This window comes from Salmo trutta, chromosome 5, assembly GCF_901001165.1.
Source record: "Salmo trutta chromosome 5, fSalTru1.1, whole genome shotgun sequence".
In the NCBI taxonomy this organism is placed as follows: domain Eukaryota; kingdom Metazoa; phylum Chordata; class Actinopteri; order Salmoniformes; family Salmonidae; genus Salmo; species Salmo trutta.
The window spans coordinates 5,956,076-5,977,069 of record NC_042961.1 but is presented as its reverse complement, the minus strand read 5'-3'; the positions used below and the strand labels follow the sequence as shown (position 1 = coordinate 5,977,069).

The 20,994-nt window shown below is 43.7% G+C and overlaps 1 protein-coding gene across 7 annotated transcripts in view; it reads left to right on the top strand.

The window, feature by feature from the left end:
- The window catches only part of marchf8 (membrane-associated ring finger (C3HC4) 8), a 162,367-nt gene that overhangs the window by 103,167 nt on the left and 38,206 nt on the right, over positions 1-20,994 (top strand). For 6 of the 7 annotated variants that reach the window (XM_029752306.1, XM_029752307.1, XM_029752310.1 and 3 more), the window contains one exon: positions 8,796-8,846. The exons of the other annotated variant lie outside the window; for it this stretch is intronic. In XM_029752306.1, coding sequence (XP_029608166.1) covers positions 8,796-8,846 — 51 coding nt within the window. The remainder of the gene's footprint in view (positions 1-8,795; positions 8,847-20,994) is intronic. 7 annotated transcript variants of the gene reach the window in all.

Here is a 20,994-nt window from a genome sequence, read left to right as displayed (position 1 = left end):
GCTCTGTTCAGACAGCCCTGTATCAGTGCTGTTAGCTCCGTTCAGGCAGCCCTGTATCAGTGCTGTTAGCTCCGTTCAGGCAGCCCTGTATCAGTGCTGTTAGCTCTGTTCATCAGCCCTGTATCAGTGCTGTTAGCTCTGTTCAGACAGCCCTGTATCAGTGCTGTTAGCTCCGTTCAGGCAGCCCTGTATCAGTGCTGTTAGCTCTGTTCAGACAGCCCTGTATCAGTGCTGTTAGCTCTGTTCAGACAGCCCTGTATCAGTGCTGTTAGCTCCGTTCAGGCAGCCCTGTATCAGTGCTGTTAGCTCCGTTCAGGCAGCCCTGTATCAGTGCTGTTAGCTCCGTTCAGGCAGCCCTGTATCAGTGCTGTTAGCTCCGTTCAGGCAGCCCTGTATCAGTGCTGTTAGCTCCGTTCAGGCAGCCCTGTATCAGTGCTGTTAGCTCCGTTCAGGCAGCCCTGTATCAGTGCTGTTAGCTCCGTTCAGGCAGCCCTGTATCAGTGCTGTTAGCTCCGTTCAGGCAGCCCTGTATCAGTGCTGTTAGCTCCGTTCAGACAGCCCTGTATCAGTGACAGAGCAGCAGACACACTAGACTAGAACATACTAGTCTTCCATATCCTGTTCCTGTTCTGACACACTGATGTAATTAGGAGAGATGAGGAGGGAAGGGAGGCAGCTAGAGAGGGGGAGATGGGTAGGCAGGATGAGATGTAGATGAGAGATGATGTGGGAGAGGAAGAGAGGGGCAGGAGGGATCAGAGGAAGATTGAGAGGAAAAGAGGAATGAGAGGGGGGAGGAAGATGAGAGGCAGATGAGTGGGTGGGAGGTGAAAGAGGGAGGAAGAGGGGAGGAAAACCACATTCTCAACTTCCTGCTGTTGTGAAGTTTTTCACACGCACACTCACTCACTCACTCACTCACTCACTCACTCACAGGCTGTTTCCTGCTTTTAGCTGCAGGCCTACTTACGAGCTATCTCTGTGGAACCGCGCTTTTAACACACACATATGTGATGTCTCTAGTTCTCTCTAACACACACACACAGTCTCTTTCCTCTGTCAGACCTAATTTACAAGCTAACTGTGGGACTGTGTTTTTGCTGAGCTAATGCTAAGGATTGCTGCTGTCTCATGTAGTGGAAACAGCATACTGTCACTACAGTTTCACTAAAGTTCTAGGATCAGCTTACCCTCACCAAAATCCTACCAACACAAAACTGATCTTAGATCAGTGTCTATGGGCAGTGTCTGTATCCCACCTCCATTGTCTTATAGCCCTGTACTGCCCATTCTGCTCCTCAGACAGGGTCAACCACTAGAACCAGAGACATGTAGGACATGTGTGTATATCTATATGGCTAGAACTGGAGTCCTGTGTTGCAGTGGTTCACAGTAACCTCTGGTGATTATTGTTACTGTGCATAGTTTACATTCTAACATTCCCATCTGGTCCGCATCCTCGTTAGCTGACCACACACAGTGTGTGTGTGTGTGTGTGTGTGTTCAGCCTTGTATCTTCCTCCGTAGTGGTAAATGTACAGAGCCAGGAAACCACATCTACACAGTAGACCCCACACTCTTCCTGTGATCAGATTCTTTCAGGGATGTTGGATACAGCATATCCTGCCTTCTTCTGGTAGGAGGTTTGGGGAATACAGTGAGGGGTCGATGACTGCACCTGATTTTGTGTGTGTGTGTGCGCACCTATTGTGTAATATATAAACGTTTTATTCCATATTCTTCAAGTAAAGTGTCACAGATATAGTTATGTTTCAGTCTCCGTACAGGAAGATTGTTTAGAGTGCTCTATACTCTTGGCCTTCTGTCTTCTTGCTGAAGAATATGGTGACTTCATCTCAGATACATATTCTACACAATCGTAATATTGTAAGCTTTCACTGATAGGTATTTAAACACAGGAAAAGGAGGTTGTGTATGTATGTATGTATGTGTGTATGTGTGTATGTATGTGTGTGTGTGTGTATGTATGTATGTATGTATGTATGTATGTATGTATGTATGTATGTATGTATGTATGTATGTATGTATGTATGTGTATGCATTCATAAACACATTTATAGGACAGAATTGAGCAGAGGTACTTGTGGGTTAACGACACAGGATTTGGAAGGATGAGCAAAAGTGTGATCTCATGTGTTGTGTGTTTGAGACCAGGCTTCAGTATGTGCTGTTATTGAACCAGTGGGTTTATCTAGATAGATAAACCCACTGGAAATGTTTGCCTTTTCATGTTTTTTTTTTATACCAAGAATCGTCTGAGATTAGTTTCACTGTCTTCCTTTCAAGTCTCAGAAGCGTCTTATCTCATGTCCTAACGATCCACTACCAGTAACCTTTTATATACACAGTTGTGCTGCAGAATATATATGAGAAGGGTTGTTGGCTATCGGACTAAAACATGGTCCTTTTCTAGTTTTAATCAGAACTGTAGGCGTCCTGTAGCTGATCAACTGTACTCATCTGGTTCATAAAGGGCTATACCATTAGTTTGATAAGTTGACACAAAGTGACAGTCATTGATATGTATTATTATAATATCTGACCGCTTTTCTTCCTCACTCTCTGGCATATTGTACTGGTTAAACTAGCTGTAGTATTAGCCTGAGGCAGAGTAGCTGAGGGGACATTGGATGCGCATTGACCATTCAAATCAAACTGTTACCCAGGGATTGGGGTGAACCAATCAGGATCCAAACAGCCTATTTTAGAATAGCAGTAGTACTTCAGTCATAACAGTGTGTGATGAGAGAGTTCTGTCAATGGTGAATGTTTGGATCTGCACAGGTTGATGAGGAGACGGCTATTCACAGACACACCATGCTCTGTGCAGGTCTGTGGCCTCCAGGTGTGTCCTCTTCTATGGACAGGATTCACATCACACAGATTTCCCCATTATCCGTGTGTGTGTGTGTGTGTGTGTGTTCAGACCATTAGTTCTGATGATTTAATTCTGTTTCCACCTTTCTCCTCATTATCACTGACTCTGATAGTGATCTCTCTAGCTCTCGCTCTCCATCTCCCTCCCAGTCTCTCTGTCTTATCTGACAGTAGATAATTAAGTGAGAGAGAGAGTGAAAAAAAAAAAACAGCCTCACCCTACTAGAATCTGAAGTCAAATGTCTACTGTTTTCTGATAATCTGGTGCTTCTGTCCCCAACCACGGAGGGCCTACAGCAGCACTTAGATCTTCTGCACAGATTCTGTCAGACCTGGGCCCTGACAGTAAATCTCATTAAGACCAAAATAATGGTGTTCCAAAAAAGGTCTAGTTGCCAGGGCCACAAATGCAAATTCCAGTTAGACATCGTTGCCCTAGAGCACACAAAAAACTATACATACCTCGGCCTAAACATCAGCACCACGGTAACTTCCACAAAGCTGTGAAGGAGCTGAGAAACAAGGCAAGAAGGGCCTTCTATGCCATCAAAAGGAACATAAATTCGACATACCAATTAGGATCTGACTAAAAATACTTGAATAAGTTATAGAACCCACTGCCCTTTGTGGTTGTGCGGTCTGGGGTCTGCTCACCAACTTAGAATTCACAAAATGGGATACACACCAAATTGAGACTGCATGCAGAATTCTGCAAAAATATCCTCCTTGTACAACGTAAAACACCAAATAATGCATGCAGAGCAGAATTAGTGGGTATCGACCCACTAATTATCAAAATCCAGAAAAGAGCCGTTAAATTCTACAACCACCTAAAAGGAAGTCTACAGACTCAGTGAGCATAGCCTTGCTATTGAGAAAGGCCGCCGTAGGCAGACCTGGCTCTCAAGAGAAGACAGGCTATGTGCACACTGCCAACAAAATGAGGTGGAAACTGAGCTGCACTTCCTAACCCCCTGCCAAATGACTGACCATATTAGAGACACATATTTCCCTCAGATTACACAGATCCACAAAGAATTCATATTTATTTATTTTCCATTTTGTACTTTAACTATTTGCACATAATATGACGTGTAATGTCTTTATTCTTTTGGAACTTTTGTGAGTGTAATGTTTACTGTTCATTTTTGTTTATTATCTAGTTCACTTGCTTTGGCAATGTTAACATATGTTTCCCATGCCCAATAAAGCCCTTAAATTGAGAGCGGGATAGAAAGAATTCCGTACATACCCAGGCTCCTTCTGGTGCTGTTATAACATTTCTATCTTCGTGTCTTATGAAGATGTCATTTCAACAGCATTTCGCCAAGCTGTGATATGAAGCTACAGGAGCCAGGAGGGGCGTCAGGAGGGGCGTCAGGAGGGGCGTCAGGAGGGGCGTCAGGAGCGGCGTCAGGAGGGGCGTCAGGAGCGGCGTCAGGAGGGGAGCCCTCCGTCAACACATTTAACTCCTAATGATCAAGCATTTAACGGCATATCAAGAAAAGCTAAAGAAACTTCTGCTCCTTGACACTCAGTGTAAAGGGTTATTTATTGAAGTTTTGGATTGCTGAGGTAGTTAGCGATTCTGTGCTAATTATCGTTAGCTGCCAGACGCTAATGATGCTAGCTTCGCTGTGTTGTGGAGAATAGCTGATGTCACGTCGGTCTGTTGTAGTTTTGAATCTGTGCGTGGTGACGTTGTACTGGGTTGGTTGTAGGCTATATGCAGAAATAGATGCATCACAAATAGAAATACACTGAAATTAACTGGCATCCCCATTATATTTCTATGGTTTTAAGGTAACTGTCTGGTACAGGGAAAGAAAATGATATAGTTGATACAGTTCTACTTTAAACTACTATTGAGGAATAAAAACTTCTGACAGGCCTGACTCTCTTTCTCTACAGGATGTCTCTTCTTTCCATCAATCTCACTCACTCACTCACTCACTCACTCACTCACTCACTCACTCACTCACTCACTCACTCGCATACTGTATGTTCCATCTCTGTCCTTACCTTGGAAATATTACTGGACCTGCTGTTTGGAGTTGAACTTAGGAAGATTAGAATTTCACAAGATAACTCTCTTCTGAAAAGATGTAACATTGTAAAAGTCCTCAGACAGAGGGAAGGGCCAGCCCAGACAGAGGCCCTGAAGCTCTGGGGCCCTGAACAGCCGTGAACCACCAAGATAAAATGTCTCCTCTTCTCTGTCATATCCTCCTGATCCTCCCTTTATCCCCCTAACACTGGCCTGGATCATCACAGCCAGGGGTTGTTACTAGGAGAACATTGAAGCCATGAAGTTCAAGGCTGACTGGGGTACTGCAGCCTGTGGTTTTCAGGAAGCAGGATTCCCACCCATTGTAGTGAATGGTAATATTTGTGTAAATATATATATATTTTTTTTTATGACAATCATGGTACCAATAATTGCTTCTACTACACCAGATTTGTCATTGAACAGATTTAAAAAAAATCTTACACAGGAGTTATGTTATATAATGTAGTTGCTACAGTAGCCTGCAGAACCCCAGTCGACCTTCAACTTGAGATACTCAATGAGAGGAGGCAGAAATGAGCTAGCCTGCTACGTCACCTCCTGGAGGAGCTCAAACTGCACGTTATGTCTTGAGAATCCGCTCCATGAGACGCCATCTTGGCAAGCTAAAACCGCTTCAAATGCACTATTGAGTCTTCACATAAGAATGAGTGGTGTGATGTCATCGATGGCTATGTCCATTTATATACAGTCAATGGTTGTTACCCAGTCCACGAATGCAGGGAGAGGGCGAGACGTCTGAAACTTGACTTTCTCTCACAGAATAATGGATGACTCTCAAGGCTAAGTCCTTAGACTACTGTCACTGAGACGATGGGGCTGTTTGTGAGTTAGTGTGTGAGAGAGGGAAACTGAGACAGAGGGAAAGGCAGAGAAGGATGAAGAGAGAAACAGAGACAGGGAAAAGTCAATTAGTTCCTTGCCAGGACTAAATGCTTCTCTCTTTTCTCACTAATCTGAGTGTGGAGAGTTCAGCACTTTGCTCTTCCTTCCTCTCATTTATCCATCCATCTCTCCTCCTCTCCTCTTCCTATTCTAATCAACCCTGTCCTATTCAATTGGAGACTGTGTATTAGTGGCCTTATTTCCCTCCGTTCTCATGGCAACCTTGTCCTTGAGTTCATCATCATTACTCCGTTGTAGAAGAGAGTGATTACATCAGCTCTTCATAAAGAACACATTTAACATTTTCACCAACCAGAGGACAGTAATAATTTATGTTCCCCCTATTCGCTCTCTCTCTCTCTCTCTCTCTCTCTCTCTCTTTCCATCTTTCCTTCTATATCTTACTCTTTCTCTCTCTCTCTTTACATCTTTCTTTCTATCTTTCTCTCTTTCCTTCCATATCGTCTCTCTCTCCCTCTCTCTTTCCATCGTCCCTTCTCTTGTTATCTCACTCTTACTCTCTCTATGCCTGTTGCTCTGTTTCTCACTAGAAGTATGATCCTGTATGCTTCAGCTCTTCATAAAGAACACATCTAACATTTCACCAACCATTATGGCCAAACATGGATAGATAAACACACAGTTTATCGTGTGTGTGTGTGTGTGTGTGTGTGTGTGTGTGTGATCACTTCACTGTATTAAGACCATAAAGAGATCACATCATCTTCTCAGAAATTGGGTGGGTGAGTTTTTATTTTTTAGGGTTTGTGTGTGTGTGTGTGTGTGTGTGTGTGTGTGTGTGTGTGTGTGTGTGTGTGTGTGTGTGTGTGTGTGTGTGTGTGCACATCTTCTGACTTCCACTGAACTTGTTGCGAAAGCATCAGTATGGTAATGTATAAACAGAGAGAGAGTGAGATTACATCTTATAATAATCAAGATGTCATTTTTTTTTTTTTTTAAATATGTATTTAACCTTTATTTAACCAGGTAGGCCAGTTGAGAACAAGTTCTCATTTACAACTGCGATCTGGCCAAGATAAAGCAAAGCAGTGCGACAAAAACAACACAGAGTTACAGATGGAATAAACAAGCGTACAGTCAATAACACAATAGAAAATCTGTATATGGTGTGTGCAAATGAAGTAAGGAGGTAAGGCAATAAGTAGGCCATAGTGGCAAAGTATTTACAATTTAGCAATTAACACTGGAGTGATAGATGTGCAGATGAGGATGTGCAAGTAGAGATACTGGGGTGCAAAAGAGCAGAAAAAAACTAAAACAAATATGGGGATGAGGTAGGTAGTTGGTTGGATGGGCTATTTAGAGATGCTGTAGGATGCAAATTTCTGTTTGAAAAAGCTAGCCTTTGCTTTCCTAACTGACTGTGCATATTAGTTCCTGACTTCTCTGAAAGTTGCATATCGCGGGGACTATTCGAAGCTAGTGCAGTGCGCCACAAGATGTTTTTGTGCTGGTCAAGGTCAGTCAAGTCTGGAGTGAACCAAGGGCTGTATCTGTTCTTAGTTCTACATTTTTTGAAAGAGGCATGCTTATTTAAGATGGTGAGGAAGGCACTTTTGAAGAACAACCAGGCATCCTCTACTGAAGGGATGAGGTCAATATCCTTCTAGGATACTCGGGCCAGGTCGATTAGAAAGGCCTTCTCACAGAAGTGTTTTAGGGAGCGTTTGACAGTGATGAGGGGTGGTCGTTTGACCACGGACCCATAACGGACGCAGGCAATGAGGCAGTAATCCTGAGATCCTGGTTGAAAACAGCAGAGGTGTATTTAAAGGGCAAGTTGGTCAGGATGATATCTGTGAGGGTGCCCATGTTTATGGATTTGGGGTTGTACCTGGTAGGTTCCTTGATAATTTGTGTGAGATTGAGGGCATCTAGCTTAGATTGTAGGACGGCCGGGGTGTTAAGCATATTCCAGTTTAGGTCACCTAACAGTACAAACTCTGACGATAGATGGGGGGCAATCAATTCACATATTGTGTACAGGGCACAGCTGGGGGCTGAGGGCGGTCTATAACAAGCGGCAACGGTGAGAGATTTATTTCTGGAGAGAAAATAATAAGTAGCTCGAACTGTTTGGGCATAGACCTGGATAGTATGACAGAACTCTGCAGGCTACCTCTACAGGTGATTGCAACTCCGCCCCCTTTAGCAGTTCTATCTTGTCGGAAAATTTTGTAATTGGGGATGGAAATTTCAGAATTTTTGGTGGTCTTCCTAAGCCAGGATTCAGACACGGCTAGGACATCAGGGTTGGCGGAGTGTGCTAAAGCAGTGAATAAAACAAACTTAGGAAGGAGGCTTCTGATGTTAACATGCATGAAACCAAGGCTTTTCCGGTTACAGAAGTCAACAAATGAGAGCGCCTTGGGACACACAGGGCCTGGGTTAACCTCTACATCACCAGATGAAAGAGGAGTAGGATAAGGGTACGGCTAAATGCTATAAGAACTGGTTGTCTAGTGCGTTCGGAACAGAGAGTAAAAGGAGCAGATTTCTGGGAATGGTAGGATAGATTCAGGGCATAATGCACAGACAAGAGCATGGTAGGGTGCGAGTACAGTGGAGGTAAACCTAGGCATTGAGTGATGATGAGAGAGGCTGCATCTCTGGAAGCACCAGTTAAGCTAGGTGCGGTCTCCGCATGTTTGGGGGGTGGGGCAAGGGAGCTAACAGAGGCATGTAGAGTGGGACTAGGGGATCCGCAGTAAAACAAAATGATGAGAGCTACCCTAAACAAGAGTAATAATCAAGATGTAATCATCATTACGAGACATTTTATCATGTGTAATCACTGTCAAATTGACAACAGATAGAAATTCTCCTTGGTATCTCTTATGTCTCTAACACAGCTCGGGGCAGAAGGTATTTTTAATTTGTATGTCATTTGAATGTACTAAGTCTTTCTGGTCCTCTCTTTCAGAATGAGAAGCCCCTCGGTCATTCTGCCAGCAGGTCAAGTAATATTTCCAAGGTAAGGACAGAGATGCAACATACAGTATGAGAGAGAGAGATTGATGGACAGAATAGACATCCTGTAGAGAAAGAGAGTCAGGCCTGGCCTTCCAGGGGGTCCTAACCTGCCAGTCACTCCCATAGTCAGAGGTGCCTTGCCCTCGGATCAGTTCTTATTGAGAGAGACTGTCTCACCTCCTCCTTCCCAACTGACACTCAGGGGTGAAACTCAGTAGTCTACTTTGACTTCTTCTCCTTGTCTCTTCTTTGTTCCATCTGATCTATAAAAAAAACAGTTTCATCTCATATGGAAGTGCTGCAGCAGGCTGTTCCTCATATTGGAACAGTACTAGTCTCTCTCTCTCTCTCTCTCTCTCTCTCTCTCTCTCTCTCTCCACCATCTCTCTCTCTCTCTCTCTCTCTACCATCCCTCTCCCCCTCCCTCCTCTCCCGACCAGCCCTCTCCCCCTCCCTCCTCTCCCGGGCCAGATTGGTTGTGTTCTCCTATGAGCCTCTTAGAGGGATAAAGCTTTACATGTGCTAATAGTCAGGGTCACCTCATCGCCACAGCAACGCTCCAGCTGCCATGTTTGAGCCGGGCGGCATGACTCGGTAGGATGTCATTTCACCCCGGTAACAAGAAAGCAGAAGCAGCCAGTCATGAGTTTTTCAAGGGTTAAAGTGATTCAACACCACCATGTTTCAATGCTCAGCATGAGTCAGCAGGATTTCATTTCATTCTGGTAACAATCCTTTTTTGTTAGGATTCATGGCTTATACATCAATATTAAAGGAAAACTTTGTATTTTGAAAGTTATATATCTTAAAAACATGATTGCTGACATGCAAAACATGTTGGGACTATATCAACAATGGATTAATGGAACAAATACAAAAATATACACTATATATACAAAAGTATGTGGACATTGGCAGTATAATGGCCTTAATGAAGAGCTCAGTGACATTAAACATGACACCGTCATAGGATGACACATTTCCAAGTTCAGTTCGTCAAACTTTTGCCCTGCTAGAGCTGCCCCCCGGTCAACTGTAAGTGCTGGAAATGCCTAGGAGCAACAACAGCTCAGCAGCAAAGTGGTAGGCCACACAAGCTCACAGAATGGGACTGCCGAGTGCTGAAGCACATAGCGCGTAAAAATTGTCCTCTATTGCAAAACTCACTACCGAGTTCCAAACTGCCTCTGGAAGCAACATCAGCACAATAACTGTTCGTCGGGAGCTTCATGAAATGGGTTTCCATGGCCGAGCAGCCGCACACAAGCCTAAGATCACAATGCCAAGCGTCGGCTGGAGTGGTGTAAAGCTCGCCGCCATTGGACTCTGGAGCAGTGGAAATGCGTTCTCTGGAGTGATGAATCACACTTCACCATCTGGCAGTCCGACGGACAAATCTGAGTTTGGCAGATGCTAGGAGAACGCTACCTGCCCGAATGCATAGTTCCCTGTGTAAAGTTTGGTGGAGAAGGAATAATGGTCTGGGGCTGTTTTTCATTGTTTGGGCTAGGCCCCTTAGTTTCAGTGAAGGGAAATCTTAACGCTACAGCATAAAGGACATTCTAGATGATTCTGTGCTTCCAACTTCGTGGCAACAGTTTGAGGAAGGCCCTTCCCTGTTTCAGCGTGACAATGCCCACGTGCACAAAGCGAGGTTAATACAGAAATAGTTTGTCGAGATCGGTGTGAAATAACTTGACTGGCCTGCTCAGAGCCCTGACCTCAACCCCATCAAACACCTTTGGGATGAATTGGAACACCGACTGCGAGCCACGCCTAATCGCCCAACATCAGTGCCCGACCTCACTAATGCTCTTGTGGCTGAATGGAAGCAAGTCCCGGCAACAATGTTTCAACATCTAGTGGAAAGCCTTTCCAGAAGAGTGGATGCTGTTATAGCAGCAAAGGCAGGAGCAACTCCATATTAATGCCCGTGATTTTGGAAAGAGATGTTTGACAAGCAGGTGTCCACATACTTTTGGTCATGTATTGTAGGTTTTGGGTGGAATTTTTCTTTAATAATATCTTTATAAAGTGAGTTACCTCCATACAAGTCACTTTGAGACCCAGTGAAAATTAGTAATGATAAAAGATCCAATCCACAATTAATCTACATGAATAGAGAGAAGAAACTGTTGGATAATGTCTTCCCTTTTGTTGTTGCTCAAAGTAATATCCAGACAGACAAGTTTAGTCACACAATGACTTGCCTGACAGAGCACTCAGGTGTGTATGAGCAGGCAGCTCTTATTATTCACTGTCTCTGCATCTGTGTGCCAGTGTGCCTTTGTGCCAGTGTGTGTTAGGGTTGAATGGCGGGAACTCAGTTACTGAGATTTACTGGCCAAAACCACTCCCTTTTCCCTGCCAGAAACCGGTAAATTATTATAAATTATTTACATGAACAGCATGGCGTGAAATGGAACTGTTCAATTATATGCCATGTCTATATCTGGCTTGTCTACGGCCTCTGCATGATGAATCAACGCTCAGGGTGGGGACAGACAGTCCATCTCAGTATGGAGTTCACAGTGCATGTAGACCTATCATCTCATCATGGGAACTTTTTTTCTTGTGACAGGTAGACATACATTTGCTGCAGCATAGCCTATACTACGGTAATATAAAGACTGAATGCACGTCTAATTTACCATATCCATCTAGCTTTCGTGGGTCACCTTGTTTTTTTAATTGTAAAGATTATTATTTTTCTAATTGCAGCCTGAGTTTCAAAACAGCCTATCACTCGAATATCGTTGCTATAAATCAATGCATGCACGAGCACTCTCTCGCAGTCTCTCTCTCCATCAACTCCATTCAAATTACATCCAAAAATAGATCATCCCGTTCTAGATTGATATATATAGCCCTATATATACAGTAGGTGTCCTAGCCTACCTCTTTCAGGTAATACATTCAATGCAGTATTAGCCTTATATTTATCTAATTAATGATGGGTTATGCGATGGCGATAGGCTATATCAGTTATTTATTCAGACCCATAACCAATCAATCTTTGTGTAGAGAAGTGAAAGCCTTCTGAATCTAATCCTAGTCCTATATTATAGAAGGATATCAATTGAACGATGAAGATAAAGACAACAAAACGTATTTAATTGAACTGTTGAATGCGAGGAGGAATGAAGCAACAATAGAGAAAGAGGAGTTAGGCTAAGCTTTTTTGGCATTGGGCTCATTGAATGTCATTAATGTATTTAATATATGGCTCATCAGGCTCAGATTGCATCAGGTTAGAATTTTCATTCTGATCAAAGCTGTAATCAAATCCAGACGTATTTATATGCTTTATAATGCTTTTGGATGACACTTCTGGTTTTGGTGAGAAATACCGGGTTTCTCGGGAGAAAAGTGATTTGTTTTCTTGGGATTAACCATTTTTTTTAAATACTGGGAAAATATTCAACCTTTGTGTGTGGCTGTGTGCGTGTTTTTGTGTATGCAGTAGTGATGTGACCATTTTTTTAAATTAATGTTTAAACTGCCATTTAAAAAAAAAGTGGTTTTCCATTAAAACAATAAGAAAAATTCACTAAATTCCACATGAATTCACAATGTATTCTATTTCACCACATTCTCATTTAACATCTCAAAGTATTGCTATACAGGACTTCTCTGCTGTCACTTGCCTTTCTCTGCCATTTTTCCAACTGTTAACGACGAAGACGTAATAGTGGAGAGTTGACTCCTTGCATGTCGGCTCCCGATGTCCCATTTGTGAGTGTCAAGATTCGATTCAAGGAATCGACTCCTAAGATTCAGTATTTTTGGAACGGAGGAGACTAATTAGTTGCTGTACTTACGAGAACACAAACACTTGTATCCTTCATAACGAGCAAGCAAGGGACGGAGAGAGAGGGGAGGTGCACAGTATAGGCTGGTCGGACACCAGGGACAATCAGAACCATGCACTCGGCCTACCTATCAGTATAGGCAGGTCAGCCACCAGACAGTCAGTCAGAACCGTGTACTAGGCCTATCTATCAGTATAGGCAGGTCGACCACCAGACAGTCAGTCAGAACCGTGTACTAGGCCTATCTATCAGTATAGGCAGGTCGACCACCAGACAGTCAGTCAGAACCGTGTACTAGGCCTATCTATCAGTATAGGCAGGTCGACCACCAGACAGTCAGTCAGAACCGTGTACTAGGCCTATCTATCAGTATAGGCAGGTCGACCACCAGACAGTCAGTCAGAACCGTGCACTAGGCCTATCAAACGGCAATCAAAAGCTGTTTCTCGCGATGCTGTATCATGCAATTTCTTGGCTTACAATGTCTCGCAACTTCAGTAAAGTAGGGCCTATCATCAATGAATAGGCTAGGATATTCTACACGACACACACTCGCATCATTACGGAGAGAAAGAGAAGGTGAGCCAGCGTGAGGGAGGGAGAGAGAGGAGGGGGCAGGCAGAAAGAACCGTCTGTGCGCATATGTCTTGGTAATCTGTAACGTTATCTTGCAATGTCTTGTATTCCTCGCAAATTCACCAAGGTAGCCTCTCTGGTATTTATTTAAATTACACAACTTGCTCCAGGTGTAAGGGCTGTCTTCAGGAATGGACCAAAATGCAGCGGAGTTAGTATTCATCTTTCAATTTAATTAGAAAGAACACTATAACAAACAAAACAAGGAAACTGACAGCCAACAGTCCTGTCAGGTGCAAACACACTAAACAAGAAACAATTACCCACAACCCCAAAGAAAAACACACCCTCTATATAGGACTCCCAATCAAAGGCAACTCAACACACCTGCCTTCAATTGGGAGTCCAACCTCAATTAACTAAACATAGAAAAACAAAAACTCTGCCACGTCCTGACCAAAACTAATACAATTTCGCCCTCTGCTGGTCAGGACGTGACACCAGGCCTTTATGGCCTGTCGTCTAGTGAGGCTATACACAGAAAATACTATGTTTGTGATAACTGTGATTTTAATCTTGTTGAAAAAAATATTTTTTTTGTTAAGGAATGTTTCTTAAGAGAACTGCACTTCCCGATTTGGCCTCGTTTTTCATTAATGCTCGTTAAGAAATGCTACTGGCCATGACTGAAGGCAAACGAGTTGTCTTCGGGGTGTGCTTTCATTTGGGTGTTTTTTGGGGGGCTGTCTGCCATTTTTAATCACAACAAACAAGGGCTAATTCAGTTTTATGTGGGAGCTAAAGTAGAGAAGAAGAAGCAAATAGAACGTAAAACCGGCGCTGACCTTGTGTTAAGCCAAGCTGACAGAAGCTAGTTAGCATAGCTTGGGGGATAGCTATCTGCAGTTGGCTAGCCTGTCTAATGTTAGCTAGCTGATATTTATCTGTCAAATTACAGTTTTGCCAAGATAGCAAGAAACAGTGTCTGGAATCAAATAATATAGATGACTTGGTTAGAGAAGAGTTCCTAGTACACGTTATTCATTTAGTTCCAGCATCACTAGAGCGGCTACTATATTGCTACTGAAATAAACCTATTACTGTGGTGAGAGCTGAGAGGATGTGCTGCACCAACTCAATGCCATACAAATTCCTGAATCAAATTAAATGTATTTCATGAAGCCCTTTTTACATTAGAAGTTGTCACAAAGTGCTTTACAGATACCCAGCCTAAAACCCCAAAGAGCAAGCAATGCACAGGCAGAAGCACATAAGATCAGTCTACATATTAATTTATTTGCACCTCTTTCATCCTACAAACTAGCTATGAGCTTCTATTTAGAGAACCTAGATGTATCAAGCATGGTACTAGTTGAGCTGCTCCAGCTGTGTGTTATCGCGCCCTGGGAGGCCTCCCATACTGATTTGGGAGCACAGTATTAAAGTATTACATCCCTGACAAAAACACACACAGCTCTGACCTGCAGCTCTCTGAGCTGCCCTTCATCAGTCACGCTAACTAACATCTGCTGTGTTACATGGGGCTCTGTTTAAGACACACTCATGTAGTTTGGGAGATACACCTGTAGTTTGGGAGACACTGCTGTAGTTTGGGAGACACGGCTGTAGTTTGGGAGACACGGCTGTAGTTTGGGAGACACTGCTGTAGTTTGGGAGACACTGCTGTAGTTTGGGAGACACGGCTGTAGTTTGGGAGACACGGCTGTAGTTTGGGAGACACGGCTGTAGTTTGGGAGACACGGCTGTAGTTTGGGAGACACTGCTGTAGTTTGGGAGACACGGCTGTAGTTTGGGAGACACGGCTGTAGTTTGGGAGACACGGCTGTAGTTTGGGAGACACGGCTGTAGTTTGGGAGACACGGCTGTAGTTTGGGAGACACGGCTGTAGTTTGGGAGACACGGCTGTAGTTTGGGAGACACTGCTGTAGTTTGGGAGACACTGCTGTAGTTTGGGAGACACTGCTGTAGTTTGGGAGACACTGCTGTAGTTTGGGAGACACTGCTGTAGTTTGGGAGACACGGCTGTAGTTTGGGAGACGCTGCTGTAATTTGAGAGACGCTGCTGTAGTTTTGGGTCATTTCTTATGGTTTGGTACAGTTTGCCCTAGTTGCTGTAGTTTGCGGGAGTTTGATACTGTTTAGGCCTACATCACTGTCTCTCGTTCTCTCTCCAATGCTGACAGCTCGTTCGCACTTTCACTATTTGGTTTGGAGCGCACTGCACTTTGCACTTTGTAAAAACAAGTGATTTTAATTTTGGAAATCTGTTCCAAAGTATTCCCACTCATAATAGATATATGTGATCGTATACAAATGTAAGCAAGGTTTGAAATCGTTTAGGTCAAAAATTATATCTGTTTGGGCTTATGCGGTCAATTTGCAGTATACAAATGATTTGTAGTTATGTTCCGGCCCCCTGACCAGTCAAGAAAAAAATGGTCCTGCGGTTGAATCTAGTTGATGCTCCCTGATATAAGGTGTCCACCCACTCTGCCTAGAGTGGCTGAAAACATGCGTTGGTGATGGAATTTCACTTCCTTATGTTATAAAATGCATTTTACCAAGACAAGTAATATTCATGTTCTGAATCATTCAGTGGGGTCTTTCTCTAACATATCATACTAGTTATATTAAAAAAGTGGGATTTCACAACCTAATGCATCCGATAATAAGCACCGAGCTCTGTTAGTATCAAGGTGCATATTCCTCGTAACGACCTTTGAGAATTTAGCATTTTGTGGTGGTCGTCGTCATAGCTGAATGAAATGTAAAAGGTTTTGAAAGTAAAAAGCTTGGTATATGCTCAGTGCTCCGTTGACATTTCATAGAGATACGCTTGTTTTTGTGAGAAATCTACTAAAATATGAAAATACTACATGTCATGTCTCAAAATCTATTTACTGTATATACCTCTGTTATTGTTTTATGTCCTGCGGATTCAAGAAGAAAGATGAGTTCAATGGGAGAGTGAGCCTGTCAAGTAGCCAGTGGCCTCAGTTCTTGCACAGCATCCAGACTAGCTGACGAGATGGAATTTTCAAGATTTATGATCACTTTTTTCCTCTGGCCATCATTGATTTAGTCACCCTAATTCTGGCCACCCTACAAGGGTAAAAACTCCAATAACTTTTGAATGGATTATGATAGAGACATGAGGTTTTCTTTATTATTTTACCCATTGGTCAAAAGATACGTTTTTGATTGGACACCCTACAGTATACTATTTATTTTGTGCTGCCATACAACTGCATACACCAATTGTTTTAATTATAATGAATTATTTTCTATTGACCTTTCATGTTCTTATGTGGCTGAATAGGCCTTGTACATTTATTTTTCTCCAACTCCTTCACCTTGCTTAGACCGTTAGGAAGTGACCGTAGACTATTTGCTTTGTACTGCTATACAATTGCCACAGTCCTACCAATATAACTCACATGTAGGCCATCTGCGTCTTGGCTAGTAGATTTTCCTCGCTCTTATTGGCAGTAGGATTAATTATTTTGATTGAAATCTGCTCTCGGTAGCAATCGCTGCCATCTTCAAGTTGTTATTGTGGTAAGTGTCATGGTAACTAGTTTGGATTGAGTCTGCCCCTTCTTGGTCTGAGCCTGAGTTATTTGCTTTGGTCTTAGGCCTCAGTAAGACTAATACCATTGAGATTACTTTAGCTCATTGAGGAGAAATACCTGAAATTTAAAAAACAAGGATATGTTCGCTGTGCAAACAGAGAGCAGAAAGTTGGATAGAGATGTGTTTGAGGTATTACCAGGAATGGTAAATGGTGTGTTTGTTCTGACACATTAACATACTGTTAGAACTTGCCACGACTGTGGGCTCGTTTCCTGCAGGGATCACATACACATTCTGAAAAATGTATTCATTCATTGTACTTTAAGTCACTTTGGATAGAAGCTTCTAACTTTGTCTATGTGGCAAAGATATAGTTCTTACTGTTTATTTCATCATCCGCTTCATACAGAAGGTCTAATAATACTGGATAGAAACAATAAAAAGTACATTGTATAATGTTAGTACAGTTTATTGCCCCTGACAATCAATGCGTGTTCCATTCTGATCTGAGCTCGTAGTCATACAGATTGGCAGACAATGATTGGATTTACCTTAATAGAAACAAATCTTCTTGTCTCTGGATTTTCGTTCTATTTCTGTCTGTGGACATCATGTTCATTCACATTAAATACTTCTGTCTTTTTTCTTCTTAGTCTCTACTATTCTCCATCCAGACAGAGAGAGGGGTATAGAGAAGCGATGGAAAGAAGGGTGAGATGATGGGAGAGGGGGATCAATGAGAGAGAGAGGGAGAGGAGCGATATATACATACGTTTAGTACTGTAAATCATTCAGGGATTGTCAAGCATTTATAGAAGACCCATTTTTACTGTATATCTGATAGTTTTACAGCTAACAAATTAACGTCCTCATTATTCCCGTCTATCTCTTGCTGGTGTTTAATAAAAGACTATGGAAATGTTCTCCTTCCACGGTTAAATATAGTCTTGTCTGTTTGATCGTAAAGACAGCTCCTCTGTTTCGATCCTCTCACACTCCTATGTGCTTCTCTTTTCCTTCCTGTATGTGTTTACATAGTGTGTGAAAAAAAACGAGAGATAGAAAGAAAATCAGACGACAGAGAGAGATACGGAGAGCGAGGCAGACAGATACGGAGAGCGAGGCAGACAGACACAGAAGGAGAGACAGCTACAGCGAGGTATACAGATACGGAGAGGGAGAGGGAGGCAGACAGACACAGAAGGAGAGACAGCTACAGCGAGGTATACAGATACGGAGGGAGAGGGAGGCAGACAGACACAGAAGGAGAGACAGCTACAGCGAGAGCGAGGTATACAGATACGGAGAGGGAGAGGGAGGCAGACAGACACAGAAGGAGAGACAGCTACAGCGAGGTATACAGATACGGAGAGGGAGAGGGAGGCAGACAGACACAGAAGGAGAGACAGCTACAGCGAGGTATACAGATACGGAGAGGGAGAGGGAGGCAGACAGACACAGAAGGAGAGACAGCTACAGCGAGGTATACAGATACGGAGAGGGAGAGGGAGGCAGACAGACACAGAAGGAGAGACAGCTACAGCGAGAGCGAGGTATACAGATACGGAGAGGGAGAGGGAGGCAGACAGACACAGAAGGAGAGACAGCTACAGCGAGGTATACAGATACAGAGGGAGAGGGAGGCAGACAGACACAGAAGGAGAGACAGCTACAGCTACAGCGAGGTATACAGATACGGAGAGGGAGAGGGAGGCAGACAGACACAGAAGGAGAGACAGCTACAGCGAGGTATACAGATACGGAGAGGGAGAGGGAGGCAGACAGACACAGAAGGAGAGACAGCTACAGCGAGAGCGAGGTATACAGATACGGAGAGGGAGAGGGAGGCAGACAGACACAGAAGGAGAGACAGCTACAGCGAGGTATACAGATACAGAGGGAGAGGGAGGCAGACAGACACAGAAGGAGAGACAGCTACAGCGAGAGCGAGGTATACAGATACGGAGAGGGAGAGGGAGGCAGACAGACACAGAAGGAGAGACAGCTACAGCGAGGTATACAGATACAGAGGGAGAGGGAGGCAGACAGACACAGAAGGAGAGACAGCTACAGCGAGAGTGAGGTATACAGATACGGAGAGGGAGAGGGAAGCAGACAGACACAGAAGGAGAGACAGCTACAGTGAGAGTGAGGGATACAGATACGGAGAGGGAAGCAGACAGACACAGAAGGAGAGACAGCTACAGTGAGAGAGAGGGATACGGAGAGGGAGAGCGAGGCAGACAGGGAGGCAGACAGACAGAAGGAGAGACAGCTACAGCGAGAGAGAGGGTGAAAGGCAGGGATGGACATTGAATTCTTTATTGATCTCGTCAGCCCCTGAGCTATGAATTGCCCCTTAGTTCCAGATTGAATCAATAGGTAATTAGTGGGCGGTACATAGTAGAGACTAAAACACAGTGCCTGTGGCTCGGTAGGCTTCTGATAACAGAGCTTCTGTTCTCTACAGCAGATGTACTGGGACACTGGATATTACCTCACTCCTCTACTACCACTGAGTATGAGGAGTTCTGATCCCGTTTGTTACTACCACACCAGTGCTGCTAATGTGTGTCTTAATGAGGTATAGAGCGCTTATTCACGACATGAATATGATCTTTAAAATCCAGGCTAGCGGGCAGAATTGAAGTACTCTACTAGTCTATGGAAAAAGTTAACACTTGGCTCATGTTCGACCTTTAAATTAAGAGCCAATTAATAAACCGAACCAACTGAAAATATATCTGTAGAAGTAGTTTAGTATTCAAATTGGTTCTCCGAGTGTTTTTTACAAATGTTTTGCCTTTTCAAATCAGATGCCAGCTAGTCCCAATGTAACGTGAGCTAGCAGCCAGCTGTACTGTGTATGTTTGATTGGCATTCTGACAGCTTTCCTCTGAATTCAGGGGTGTCAAACTCAATCAGCACATGGGCCATATTGGGAAAAAAACACAACGAATTCGTGGGCCAGACATAGCCTATTATGTTTTTTTACGTACAAACAATTGGCCCAAACTGGCCATTTGTTTTATTTGAAAAAATATGGCCCTTTTGTAGTATCCACTGATGTACATATCGTTTTAAAATATTAAAACAAAATCAAATCAAATTTCATTAGTCAAATCCGCTGAATACAACAGGGGTAGTAGACCTTAGAGAGAAATGCTTACTTACGAGCCCCTAACCAACAATGCAGTTAAAAAAACTATATACAAGGGGGTACCGGTACAGAGTCAATGTGCGGGGGCACCGATTAGTTGAGGAAATATTGTATCTACATGTTGGTAGAGTTATTAAAGTGACTATGCATAGATGATAACAACAGAGAGTAGCAGCGGTGTAACGGGGGGGGGGGGGGGCAATGCAAATAGTCTGGGTGGCCATTTGATTAGATGTTCAGTGGCAGAAGCTGTTTAGAAGCCTCTTGGACCTAGACTTGGTGCTCCGGTACCGCTTGCCGTGCGGTAGCAGAGAGAACAGTCTATAACTAGGGTGGCTGGAGTCTTTGACAATTTTTAGGGCCTTCCTCTGACACCGCCTGGTATAGAGGTCCTGGATGGCAGGAAGCTTGGCCCCGGTGATGCACTGGGCCGTTCGCAATACCCTCTGTAGTGCCTTGCCAGGCAGTGATGCAACCAGTCAGGATGCTCTCGACGGTGCAGCTGTAGAACCTTTTGAGGATCAGAGGACCCATGCCAAATCTTTTCAGTCTCCTGAGGGGAAATACATTTTGTCATGCCCTCTTCACAACTGTCTTGGTGTGCTTGGACCATGTTAGTTTGTTGGTGATGTGGACACCAAGGAACTTGAAGCTCTCAACCTGCTCCACTACAGCCCCATCGATGAGAATAGGGGTGTGCTCTGTCCTCTTTTTCCTGTAGTCCACAATCATCTCCTTTGTCTTGATCACGTTGAGGGATAGGTTGTTGTCCTGGCACCACATGGCCAGGTCTCTGTCCTCCTCCCTATAGGCTTTCTCATCGTTGTCGGTGATCAGGCCTACCACTGTTGTGTCATCGGCAAACTTAATGATGGTGTTGGGGTCATGCCTGGCTGAGAGGGAGGTGTTTAGTCCCAGCTTATTGATGAGCTTTGAGGGCACTATGGTGTTGAACGCTGAGCTGTAGTCAATGAATTGAAATCTCACATAGGTGTTCCTTTTGTCCA